The sequence below is a fragment of the Caloenas nicobarica genome, chromosome 10 (assembly GCF_036013445.1).
Source record: "Caloenas nicobarica isolate bCalNic1 chromosome 10, bCalNic1.hap1, whole genome shotgun sequence".
Lineage (NCBI taxonomy): Eukaryota > Metazoa > Chordata > Aves > Columbiformes > Columbidae > Caloenas > Caloenas nicobarica.
Window position 1 is genome coordinate 2,731,953 of NC_088254.1, and position 14,039 is coordinate 2,745,991.

At 42.0% G+C, this 14,039-nt stretch overlaps 1 protein-coding gene across 3 annotated transcripts in view; it reads right to left on the minus strand.

Annotated features, from left to right (window-relative positions):
• Positions 1 to 14,039, minus strand: part of MYO9A (myosin IXA) — a 163,085-nt gene that overhangs the window by 121,096 nt on the left and 27,950 nt on the right. For all 3 annotated transcript variants that reach the window (XM_065641480.1, XM_065641481.1, XM_065641479.1), the window contains exon 2: positions 9,061 to 9,981. In XM_065641480.1, coding sequence (XP_065497552.1) covers positions 9,061 to 9,903 — 843 coding nt within the window. In that variant the 5' untranslated portion in view covers positions 9,904 to 9,981. The remainder of the gene's footprint in view (positions 1 to 9,060; positions 9,982 to 14,039) is intronic.

Below are 14,039 nucleotides of genomic sequence, written 5' to 3' on the forward strand. Positions count from 1 at the left end.
AATCCTTACTGGGTTGGCAGCACCGGGTAGAGCCACCTGGGTGGAGGCTAAAAAGCGAGCGGTGTGTTACTTTTCCTATGGTGCTGGCTGGAATAAATATAATTTATGGTAGTTACGACAAGCTGACTCCCAAAAAAACCCACCCAGATTTATTATATTAATAGAATAAAATAATATATATTATTATAAACATATAATTATATAACATTAGTCGGAGATTCACCACCAATTTAGGAGACCCCTGAGCTTTATATGTGCTAAAATAAACGATCTGCACGATGTGCTGTGCTGTTTTAAACTCAATGGAAATAAGTCAGTCCTAAAATTCAGCTTGTCCTTTCACCTTCTCTATCTCAGCCTTTGCCCATAAAAATCCAAATCCCCAATCACCGTGACGAAGCCAAAGGCTCAACCGTCTGGCACGACGTTTAAGCCTCACCCATCTTAATTAAGTGAATAAAAGCGAGTTGCGATGGGCCGCTGCGGTTGAGGCAGAGCCTTTCCGCAAACACGGGAAACAATGAGTTTATTTACCTACCCCAAATTGCTGCCGTGAGCTTCAGCGAGACTTGTGCAACACGGCTTTGGGGGAAGATTGCTCCATCGTCATCTGCCACATACTCCACCAGCTTAAATGTTAAAAAAGGTTAAACAATATTTAACCTTAGAGGCTGAACAAATTGCAGGAGGCACTTGGTTAAGTTTCTTTATATCTGGCAAACGTTGAGACCATGAAGAAAAAGCGATTTTCTCCAAGCCGTAGAAGAGACGGTCAACACCGCTCATCCCAGCGATTCTTGGTTTTTATTGACACAACCCCAAACGATCAGTGTTCACACTGATGCTCGTGCTCTACTCGTGGCCATTGATGAACGCGTTGACTTCTCTTTTCCTATAGGAAGCACACGGGGAAATAATGCATATACGTTGCATTGCCACAGTGCTGTAGTTGGCTTGGGAGGTCTCAGTGAACCTCTCGACCTCCCCTGCTAAATCCACATCAGTTTCTACGCTCCAAAACCGCTGCGATTCAAACCAAAACCAGTTTGTAGGCAACTGAGGTCAACCGCTGGAGGAACAGGGAAAGCCCGGAGGTGCAGACACGAGCTCAGCACCGGCTGCTTCCCTGCTGTGCTGAACCACTGTAATGTATACATATGGTATATATGCAGATGTATAACGGATACATATCTTTAATTCCCACCTAGGACAGGCAGGTTCTTCAGTCCCTTTGCAAATACGATGCCTGCAGACCTGTCCAGGCTCAAACAAAGAAAAGACAAGAGCAAGATCCAGCCACGTGCACCGGCTCTAGAATAAACCCTCTTCCTTTAGGTTTATACACATCAGTCACTGGAGACATTAAAAGGAAAAGAATTTTTTTTTTTTAAATTGCATTTTCTCTGTCTCTCCACTGTATAAAACAAGTGACGATAACAATTTCTCTGCTACAAATAGCAAGGGAATGCCTCTCACATCTGAAGACGCTGAGGACACATTCAGAAAATTGTATTTGCTACCTCAGGAAACAATTTGTCTGAATTCCCGGAGCTCGCGAAGACACCATCACCTTGTCACTGAGCAGACATTGAGGGTATTGCTCCTCGGGCAGCAAAACAAAATGCGCTCAGAGACGTTTCGCGGAGAGCGCTCGTGTTTTGTGCCTGGAAAAGCCACGGGGACAGCAGAAACCATTAAACCCCCCCAAATTTATCAAAGGCTCCTTGTTCTCAGGCTCTTCTGTTCCCCGCAAGGGCGACCGAGGTGCAGCACAGCACCCACCCAGCACCCAAAATCCGACATGGGTTCCCCAGCCAGGAAAAAAACTCCAAAGGGTCTCAGTAAATGGTCGGAAAACCAAAAAAAACCCTGTATTTTGGCTGGGAGAAGGGAGGGGGAAAGAAACAAAATCCCTACTAGAGCATTAATTTCTCATTCCGTGACTAGAAAAATTAGGCTTTTTCCAGCGCCGTATTGACTACGCTCATTAGGGATACTGAGTCTGTGCCTTGGTTATCAATAACTAGTCCTCGCGGAAGCCTTACTGGGCAGCAGCAGCGTAATCTTAGATGAAAAACATTTATCAGAATGCTACGTTATCATTATACTATTTGACAAATATATCTAGTGAAAAAATGAAACAAAAAGCTTTCAGAAAACAGGTCCTTCCTTCCCGCTTCATAAAATGTGCAGCTTCATCTTCAAGTTAAGAAAAGGCTTAATATAAAACCAAATAACAGATACGCTGGCACAATACGTCACTAGAGGGAAAAAAAATATATTAAGAAGAAAGTCAGCTGTTCTTTAATACTGAGCATCATCTAAGTTTGCATGAACACATGGGCTCTGCTCAGGTCAGATTTGGGATTATATTGCATAACTATATAGCTAATGATAAAGATTAGTATCTATAAAATCTAGATATCTAGAGATCCATAAGATCTGGATATCTAGGGGTCTGGATATCTATAAAATCTGGATATCTAGATACAAAATATCTAGGTAGCTATCAAATCTAGATATCTAGATAGAGATCAATAGAGGGAAAAGTGAAACGATCAGGGAAAGAAAAGTAAAGAAAAGGATAAAAATGGAACTGTCTGAACGAGAACAACTGGAAAACAAAACAACTCCTCCAAAAAGAGCTGGTGAGGGGTAAGGACCAGAGCGGGGAGAGGAAAGATGAGATGCTTGGACATGTAGATTCAATAAAATGCTCCCTGTAAGGCAATCGCTCCACCCAGCAAAGGCAGAATTTTATTTAGCATTTCCCTTCTGGAAAAAAAAATAGCTGCTGATCCTTAAGGGTGGGAAAAAAGGCAGCTTCTCATAAACCTGCTCTAATAACTAATCCATTTTCCTGCAGTCATCTCAGGTCAGAAATAACAATTTCTATCATTTAAGCATAATAAATGGGATTTGGTGACGACAAGATGTTTGCAAATAATGAAAAAAAAAATTATAACATTAAACTCAGCCACCGATACAGCCAATCTGGATATTGCAGGAAGCCCCTAAAGTGAAAATATTGAATAATGCAGCATCAGAGAAACAGATGAACAAGCCACTATTTGATACAGAGCTCAAAACGGTAAAATCTGCCCAGCTAAAGAATAACAGCATTTGGAAAGCACTGGTGAAAAGCATTTGGTGCATGAGCTTTACTGTATGAGCCCTTTGTGTGGCTGCTGCCGGCGGAGGCTGCACAAATTCTTCCCACATTAGGCATCATCTGGATAATCTCTGTGCGCCGGGGAGGGAAGAATGCGAGGAAAAAAAAAACCCTGGCTGCTGCATTAAACACCTACCCCGAGCTCAGAGCACATGGGAGATCGATAATAATTGCATGTGTTATAGGTTCGAAATGATCAAAAGTGAGGAATGAGCAGAATAACGAGGCTTTCCGCTCCTTCACATCAATTCATTTTGCGGATGTAAAACCTCCAGAGCCACATGACACAACTAAATTACTTCAAAATCAGTGTATTGAAAACTGAATGCCATGAGCTAAATCAAATAATCTATTTTTTTAAAGTCCGTTTTAATGAAATTTAGTTACCTCTTGTTACTACTATTCCAAGTAGGGAAAAAAATGTGAATATACTCAAATTTTACCTCCCTTTAATACTGCTCCAGGTAGAAGTGGCGGGGGGGGGAAGGAAAATACTCAAAAGTTTACCTCCCATTAATACTGTTCCAAGTAAAAATACGAATATATTGGATTTGATAATGCCTTTTCTAGCAGGGAAATAACTGCACCGTAATTTGATGTACAAAACCAGCATCACCTTCTCCTGGTTATGCACTGGAGGAGTTAACGGAGTGGGATCTGCTGGCAGAGCTGGGTCCTACCTGGGATTATTATACTAACGGTTTGTACGCATCCGGAAAAATCCTTTAGCATCTCCACATTGTCCGATGCCACTCAAATAATCTGGAAGCGCAGGACATGCTGGATTCTTCTAGTTAATAGATTTTTTTTTTCTTTTTCTTTTTTTTTTTTTTAAAAAAAAACCTCTCCTCAATAGCTCTTTGTTTAGCTCTGGAAACGTTCAGCAGCATCTAGTGCAGTGTTGGCAGCGCGGTGTCGTTTTCGCTAGCACCTAACAGCGGCCAGCTCTTCAGCGGCTGCTGCCGGAGCTTCATTCCGCTCGGCAAAAGGAGGGAAGGCGGCTGGACATTACCCCAGCAAACCCCTATAAACTAAAATTCAATACCTTTTAGCTGCTGCTGACGTTTTCCTCTAACAATTCAACAAGTAGGATTAAAAAAATATCAGAAAAATAACAGGTTTTTTTACTTCTACGCCTTAAGATTGAAGCTGTAACTTCCCCATGCCAGCAACACACACACATATTGTGTAATATCGCTCCAGAAATTAAAAAGCAATTCCAGCTGCTGTTTGTGAGGTTTCTGCGCAAACTACCACCCATTGGGAATGCAAACAGCGTTGCCGCCACTCCAAAAGGCTGGCTGCAAATTTTTCAAAAGCAATTCAAGTAATCAACTCCTTTTTTTTTCCCCCAGCAGAGATGCTGCAGATGCACATCAGCTGTGAAGGACAGCAACAGCCACCCTCCGCCTGCCACACAAACGCTTCTTTTTGCCTTTTTTTTTTTTTCTGTAAGAAGCAATTCAGAAATCCCCACTGGGACATTTGAAGATGCATGTAAACAGCTGCTTAGAAAACATGTCAGTTTTTTGTAGTTGCTGTGGCAGAACTTGGTGTGACAGGCAAGATGCTGGGAAAGTCACGGATGATAAAAGGATGCGGTGCGGATCGGCTCATCCAATACCTGCCCGGGCACCTCTGGGCACACCTGAGCCAGGGAGAAATTTGCTCATTTTGCATTTCTGCTGATAATTAACAAAGATAACGTGACACGATCTAATAAATCAATGTGCATTCAAACCTTCCCAGCCACGCTGAAGCATTTATGTCTCGCTTTGCACCCAACAGAGGAGATGCTCCCGTGCTGCATCATGCACCCGTGCAAGGCGACGATCAGCACATCAACCTCCAAAGGTTTAAGTCTATGAAAACAAGCTGGGCTTCCAAATAGAAAGTTCATCTGGATCTTTCTAGATTATCTAATTAAAGAGGGTCTTAAAACACCGGCCTAAGTTGAGATGAACGAGTTACCTACCTATGGGGTAACGTAGCCCTGTGGCTAAACCAGAGTTCGCCAGTTAGACCAGTAACTGAATCCCAGGATGGTCTGGGTTGGAAGGGACCTTCAAAGACCATCTAGTCCAACCGTCCCACCATGGGCAGGGACATCTTCTATTAGATAAGGTTGTTCAAGCTGTCTAACCTGACCTTGGACACTTGTAGGGATGGGGCATCCACAGCGTCGCTGGGAAATCTCTTCTGGTGTCTCAACAGCCTTAATGGGAAGTCCTGCGATAACGACACTTTGGGGGTTTTAGAGCAAACCTTTAATTGTGGCTTTTGGAATTAGATCGTAATAGAAACACCTCTTGGTCTGTATAAATCACCTAAAGAAAGCTCCTCTTATTCCCCTCTCTAAAAAGAAAACAAAATAAAGTGCAATTGTTGGAGTAGCACTTGCAACTCTTCCCCTGGTCACTACCTAAAATAATGGGATTTGAGAAGCTCAGTCTTGAAACTAAATAGCCAGAGCGCAAAATTTTGGTAAGCTCAGCTCTATGGATACTCTGCTGAAAAACAGTTTTCTAGAAGAAAAGATGAGCTATATAAGAAAATACAGGAAAAAAAAATAAAATCACCTTTTAAAACCAATTGGAACCTTTTCATTAGAAAAATAAGTACAGTATTTAAGTGATATCATTTATCACAAATAATATGGAAATATGTAAATATTTTATAATATAATTTAGCACAAAACAAAAAAAGCATATTGCAATCACCCCAAGGAGCATCGCTACAAAACACGCTTGCCTATTTAAAAAAAAAAAAAAAAAAGGAAAAAAATCCATAGGATTTCTGTCAAACACACCTTAAAAGGGCACGTTTGTTGGCAGCACACACCTCTGACGGTAGTTTCAGCTACACACAATCCCTGGATGACACCGCGGCGTTCGGATGGCAGTAACAGCCATCCCCAAAAGTGCAATTTGGACAAGGCTCACAGGAACCTCGTGCAAGAAAATAACTCCCGAACAATAGGCTGAGGCTATTCAAAAAAAGGTAAATTAGGAAAACAGCGAACCTGCAGGAAAAAAAACAAAACTCATCTTAATTTTGCTCTGCTTCCGCTCCCGCCGTGCGAGCGCGGCTGCGAAGGTGTTCCCAGGAACGGGTGGTTCGGTGCAAACGCTTGTGCACCAGAAATGTTTTGCAATCAGGGAAAGAAAAAGAGATTAACAGGTCCAAGTAAACTCTTCTTGGCTGTGCTGCGTTCCCTGAATCAGAAGTCGCAGCATGAAGAGGAATGTCACTGCCTCTTAAAAGAGAAGCCTGAGCTGAACGTAATTTAATTTAAATATGCGGAGGGAAAACAAGAGGATTCAAGGAGGTGTCTGGAAGAGGGTAGAAAAATGAAGAAAAGAAGCGGGGGGAAAAAAATACACAGGTTTGGCATCTAAACTTTCACAGAAGTGGAAAGTGTATTTCAACTACAAATGCAATGAATCAAGAGGTCAAATCTGCAAACGGGTGGCAGGGTAACACAACCCTTGACAACTGATCTTCTCCGAATATCCCTTTTTCAGGAAATTTTAGGAAAAACAGAAGTATGGATGTCTTATATTTGAGCCTGCGTGATTTGTGACTCTTTGGGACCGGTGCTAGAGCAGAAGTAGTTCTGGATTTCCCTGTTTTTCTCCAGGAGATCTGGAGGCAGCTCGAGAAGCGCGACGGTGGCCGTGCAGCTGCCAGAGCGAAGGAACGCAAACTGCTGCTCCAAAAGCAAAAGAAATAACAGCTATGATTCAGATTACTTTTTTTTTTCCTCCTTAAAAACCAGCTGTAGATCTTGCAGAAGTGGCCATCACCCGAGCAGCATTCCCAGCAAAGCGTTAGTGCTGCCGCCCTCCAGCCAAAAGCCAAGCGAGTCAACTTAAAATTCAGATTTTGAAACACAGGAGTAACAATGGGGACCCCGGAAATCAGGGATCTCCATATTGCACCATCCTGAAATTGCTCTCACCCTGTTCTCCCTGTTTGATGGCATAAAATAACAGCAAGGAGAAAAAGAAAAGCAAAGAAATGTGCAGCTCATGGGCATCCTCTATTTCTTGCTGCCAGACACAAGCTTGTTTGACTACAAGTCTGTATTTGGGGGGGAGAAAAATTAATCTTTCAAGCAGCAGAACAGTTGTTTATTTATGAAGGGACTGCACCAGTGGACTTTCGGTCTGTGACGTTCAGGTAGGTTTGCAACTGGACTATTATACCTATTCCTGAAAAAAACAGAATAATTTAAATTTTTAAAAAAATCGCCAAACGTCCTTTTACCTTCTCTCTCATGGAGATATCTCTTCTCCACCTCTGGAAACCAAAGCTAGACTGAGACTTCTCTGTCCAAGATGACTTAAGACAACTCTAAAGGGAACCTTGGCCCAACAAGATACAATAAATAAAAAGCAGACTAAAAACCAAATAGGCGTGTAAATGTTTCAAATAAATAACAGGATTGGAGGCAGAATGCAATAGTTTTCATCCTTGCTTTCTTTAATTAATGTGGTGACTTAATTGGGTCACTGTAGTTACAGCTATTAACTGCAGACTACTGGAGCCTAGGCTGATATTTTCACAGCAACAGGAGAAACATTGGCAAGTGCAAGAATTGGGAGTCCACTTGCCTTTGTGTTTTAAAAGAATTAAATGACAGTTTCATAAAGACTGGGAAAAAAAAAAAAGGCTTTTAAATTTCTTTATCTTCAGTTTGATATTCAGCTTTGTTGCTTTTCAGGGCAAAGACCATCCCAAATGGCTTTAATCATTTGCTAACGCCAGATTAAATTAGCTCAGTCCACCCTACTTGATGTGAAAACAGAAAAAAAAAGTGTTGGCTTTGCAAAATGGAGTTGTTCGCTTATCCTGAGCCAAGACATCCACCAGCACTAGTCCTTCCTCTCATTCCCAAAGCTGCTGTTGATAGTTGAAGCTGACCCAAGTCCTCAGACTCATTAACGGAATATAGACACAGAGAGTTCAGATCTTTGTCTACAAGTGCTAAAAAAAAAAAAAAAAGTTTCTTAATAGAAAGCAAACCACCCCAAAGCCATGAATTTTACTGTCTTTAGAAAACACAGTCGAACCCACTTTTTATTTCAAGAGAAAAAAACGCAACCTCTCTGTATTGCGGGTTCAAAGAACGACGGCGCAGCTGAAGATTATGCTCACATCACCCACGTGCAGATGGGCTTTAACAAATAAAAAAGCCTTTTGACAAGCAAAAGTGACAGGCCCAAGGAAAACCATTTCAAAGAGTAACGGCGCAAACTCAAGGTAAATTAATTAATGAATGTTTGTATCCCTCTTTATAGATTCATATCTCTGAAGTTAATGGTGCAGCTCAACTGTCTCCCTTCCTCCCCAGGAAAAATCCTCGTAAAGTAACTAATCACACCAGTCAAACTCAAGATTAGAAAATAAAATTTTGACCACGAAAGTTTCCTTTGATCAGTTCCCCAAGCTCAATGAAGCTGAGTGTGCAGAAAGTTCCTAAACACGATATCGACACGCTATGCGCAATCAATTCTCTTTGTGATGCACTATACAGAAAGGCTACTGATAATTTGAGAAAAGCTTTTTCATCTCCATTTTCAAACTGAAAAATCACCGAGATATACCAGTGTTAAGATGCACTTGAGTGAAAACAAAGCATTAATAGTTTTGTCAGCATGTCATTTGTTTTACTTCTGGTTTTCCGTTTGTTTTTTTTTAAGCAGGTAGTATTCCACAGGCAAACATGCAACCTTCTCTTATTGTTAATACTGTTTCAACTTTATTATTATCAGCATTTACCAGATAACCCCAGACTAGTGTCATAATAAAGCCCCAACTACTTAGGTGCCTTTTTTTTTTTCCACCGTTAAAAAGTTTCCACGCTCCTATCGTTTTCATCTTACCTCAAGCACTGGTCCAGCTCCAAGAATAATCTGTTCTACTCCGCTGGCAAATCCCTTCTGGCTGAGGGCGGTGAGGTGATGAATCAGAAAGTTGGTGCTCTGCGTTTTTCCCGACCCGCTCTCTCCTGAAATCACGATGCACTGGTTCTTCCTCCGCTGGAGCATGGCGTGGTAAGCCACGTCTGCCACCGCGTAAATATGGGGCTCCAGCTTTCCCAGCTGATGGTTATCATACATCTTGACATACTTGGGGTTATAAATAGGTAGAAATTTGAAGGGATTAATAACGATGAGGATGCTGCCTACGTAGGTGTAGATTTTTTCTTGCTTGAAGCGGTTTCTGAGGTTTTCCAGGAGCGTTTTCTCGTTCAAGTCCGGGAGGCTGCACAAGTCATCGTAGTCCTTCTGCTGGGGCTGGGGAAGGAAGCCCCGCTCCACCATCCTGCGACGTTCCTCCGTCACCCGCAGCCAGGACTGGAGGCTCCCATAGTGAATGGACCCGTCCAGGTTCTTCTCCCGCAGGAGGAAGCGATAATCCTCGCCGCTGATGCGGTTCTCCAGGGCCATGCGAGGCCACAGCATCATGCGCTGGACCGGGCAGTCCGTAGGGTTGAGGATCCATTCCTCCCCACCAAACTCCTTCACTTCAGCGAGGACGTAACATTTTGTTTTCTCGAGCTGAAGTTTATTAATGAGCGAATCGATCACCTCGGCGGCCGTGGACGTCTTCCTGGCGGTGATGGGGCAGTAGATAGTCCCTTCGGCGATGCTCCCGGGGTATATGTGCAACGTGTACTCACTATCCTCAAAGCGTCGTCTTCCTCCAACATCATTTACACTCATATTGGATCCTTTCCCATCAGTAACTGCGCTGCATAGTCAGGACCGTCCTGTTGGTGTCAGGTCATCATGTTAGCAACGCTAAAAGAAAAGGAAAACAAAAATAGGTCAGGTGTTTTATCTTGGAAGGATCCTTGAAAAACGGTTGACGTGCACCATGAGATGCAGTGGAGCAATTCAAGTGATGGTAACAATCACCTCAAGAAGGTAAATGAGGATTCCCAACCAACATCAGAAAAGAGAGCGGGGTTTTAATGCACCAAAGCTGTAATAAATGAAGGTATTTAACACACAAACGCCAGCCACCTCAGGCTCCCTTCTGCTCGACACGACGACCCACAACACATCAAGCTTTTGCTAATTTTTCCCTGACTTTGAGGCATCAAAGATTCAAACACATCCTCTGATTTTCAGTGTATTTTACAGAGAATAAAACTGATATTTTTTAAGAAACATGGGACAGTATGCTGAATCAATAGTGGCATTCTCCTTATCTCAAAAGTTACTACAGCCTTCTCACTTTATATTACCAAATAACTCATTAAAGAGTTAGTGTCTCTGTTTCCATGTTTGCATACTTCATGCCAACTGAGGGAAAGCACCATTCAGCTAACCGTGACCTTGGAAAAAACCCTCAACTTTCCCAACACTGACTTACCCATACACGTAAATTACATATTTTCTAGATGTCATTAGAGAACTAAACCTTTTGAGATTTTGAACAGTTGCATAAAATGCTAACTTAAAAAAAAAATAAATAAAGGATAAATGACTATCACCTTCCTCTGTGGAGCTGGTCCTTGCCCTACATACACAATCCCATGGTTCTGTGCCAGGGAATGGTAGATAAGTTCCTTTCTCTTCCTGTCCACAGGAGATTCGCAGCTCATCAAGATTCAATCAGTAGCACTTTTCCACCCGCCACATCAACCTTCTCCAAAGGTATCCATACCTGACATCAGACACGAAGTATTACAGCCGACTCATACAATCGCACTTTGTATTTCTGTCATGCTGCTTAGAAACCACAGGAGACAGATTTCTGGTGCTGAAATACCAGCTGCACGGATAATTTCTCAAATGTAATCACCACAAGGAGAAGACATCCCACCACCGGCCTCAAATGAAAGTGATTCCAGAGTCAGCGGTCCTCAGTTCTCCACCGACTGGTTCTAACAAACTCAAAACTCCCCTTGAAAATGTTAAGAGTTATTGCAATATAAAGACAAAAGGCAAGTAAGCAGAAATGCAGAGGCCCCTCAGAGCCAGAATTTGGGCACTAAAGTGACAGGTGATATTTAACATAGATAAAAGTTTACGTGATGCACATCCTAAAGTTACCTACAACGCTGAGCTTCCCCCACAGAAGCAAGACCCCACAACCATAACAGTTCCCTGATGGCATCAACAAAACGCTCAAGAACCTTCAAAAAACATGAGGTCAAAAGCCATGTCAGGTTTAGGGAGCTCCTGAGCTTCAGCTATTCAGCATTGAGAAGAGTATTCAGAGGACACATTGCATGTGGTCGCTCCTCCCCGAGTACCCAGATCCAAGACCACGGCCACCCCACCCTTAACATCCATGCAAGGCTGGGATTTGCAGATTTGTTTAATTTACTACGAGCATTTCTGAGGTCCTTAAATGCATTATGGTATGCTGAATTGTTTCTCGCTCCAGTATTTCATTAAGTATATTATCTCCAGCCATGCACTAGTGGAAGCAAAGAAATTAATATGTCACAGTAAAATACATCTGGCGGGGATTCACGACGCATTGCTTGGTAGCAGGATATATATTATATACCGGGAAGTGCTCCAGCTGCTTTCCTCTAGGTTTAGTTTAGGCACAGATGCAACAGGGATTATGTCAGTTAAGTGCTGGGTTGGGCTTTCTTTGTCTGGCTCTGCGACTCCAACATCAGCTTTTCTTCAAGAAGGAAAGAAGAAAAAAAAAACCCCAAAAAACAACAAGCTAGATAATTCCTCACCAAGATTTTACTTGAAAGTGTATGTATCCTTTCAAAGCTTTGGTATCCCTGTCCACGGCAGGGGCTTGGGACTAGATGATCTTTAAGGTCCCTTCCAACCCAAATAATTTTCTGATTCCATGGTAAGAGAGCTGGCTATTTTTATTCAAGTTATCAGAGCGTATCAAAGGCTGCTGACTCACGCAAGAAGTGCAAACAGGACTTGAAGTTGTTTCCCATGAGCCAAACACCTTCCCCTCTACCTCCTCCCTCCCATAAAATACTTGCAAGCTTTATAAATTCTTTATAAAGCATCAGGTCACTCTACCCCACCTACCCAAAAGCTTTGCTCACTTGTGTAGACATGCTGATTCTGCAGGGACTCGGTAAAAGAATGAACATCTGTGTCTTCTGCATCCAAACAACCTGAATCCAGCAGAACCGCGAGCCAAGCAGGAACCCCGTGGACATGCCAAAAGCCCCAGAAGCTCCAGGAAGGCAGAAGAGCCAAGTCCTCCCCAAAACCACCCAACCGCCACAAGCTTCCACTAATGACTGAGAAATTTAGCGAGGTCGGAAAGCAAAGAAGTGTTAATTTGAGCCTTATAAATGGCAGGAGGCGTGCCACAGGATTTACTTTTACTAACGCTAACCACGGCTCGGAGTATTGTGTCAAGTCCAAGAAACGTTAATGAAGATAATTGCTTGTGGTCTCCCAAGTGCTGATGCACATGAGCCCGGCTCTGCTCAACGTCACACGCGCCTTTTGCGGACAGACGGTTTTCAAAGCGTTTTGGAGAAAATATTGCAATGAAATACATGTAATTAGGTAATTAGCATATGTCTCTTAATGACAGCTCTTCGACCAGGCTGTCATATTAGCTTTTATATGACTTTTTCAATGAACAATACTTTTGTGTTTGGATGCAAAAAATTAAATAGGAAGGTGAGAAGAACAATATAGAGTAAATATTTTGCAACCTGCAAATACTGACCCTATGCGCTATTTTAATTAAAGACGCTTTGCAGTGCTCTGTGCTTACATTTAAATGAGAGCGTATAAAAATTATGCCACATCTAAGCAGGGAGATCATTTATATAAGAAAATAAAAGCTCCCATGAACACTCTGGCCAAAATGTGTGTATTCTGCATGCCTGCAAAAGGAAGGGGTTGAGAATTTATGACATTTTAAGCCAATATACTTTCAGTCTAATATTTTCTTCTCCATTTTCTACATTTGAAGGAAGATTCTTGCTCAAATTGACCCTGCACGCTGATTTTGCTCAGTTTTACTATCCTAACATAATCCTACTTGCAATGTAAAAAGCAGGATCTTCAAACAAACTGGAGGTTACAAATTAAGCTCTGTGTGCTCCTACATAAAAAATAGATTAATATTTCCTAGGATCTCAGAGGCCCTTATAAAAATCACAATAACAATCTGATTACCAACAGATTGACCAAAAAAAAGCATAGTAGGCTTTGTGTATACACTAAGTTGTAAATAGTGATTTACTTTTCCATTATATGCAACCTTTTACTAGTTGACCAGAGTTTAATATACATAAACGCTGGTAGCAAATGTGCTTTCTCTAATTAAACATATATATGAGTACATATAGTGAGTGTTCTTGCATTGGTGGCTGCATTTTTTAGCAAGTGTTATTCCGTAAGGGATATCAAACAAATGAGGATGCTCCAATTACGGTCAGAAAGGTAATTAAAATGGAGACTTTCAGTCGTGCCGTTTCTTATTTTTCCATTCAGAATAACCAGTCTCAGTATTTTCATTTTCAGGGACAGTGTAAGCAACACGCGGCAAAAATCCAAAATAAACCGTCCGCTGGAAGCATCAGCGCCTGTCGTAAATAATCTGTGACAGCTAAAGCCTGAAATCAGGAACAGAGTTTGCCAAATATTGAATGATTTGGAAAAAAAACAGTAGTGTCAGTGCTGAGGCTGCTAAAGGGGCAATTCTGGAAGCAAAGTTCACTTCGTTTTAATATACCATCCCTTAACCCAGACAAGGGGCTACAAAAACAGTGAAAATTTCTCCTCGTTCCTGATCCTCAGATAATTTTAACAAGTTGTGTTGCTGCAGACAGCCTGGATTTATCCATCCAGCGGTACGTCAAATGCATAGCGTGTGGGGCAGAAATTCCTGAAATAGA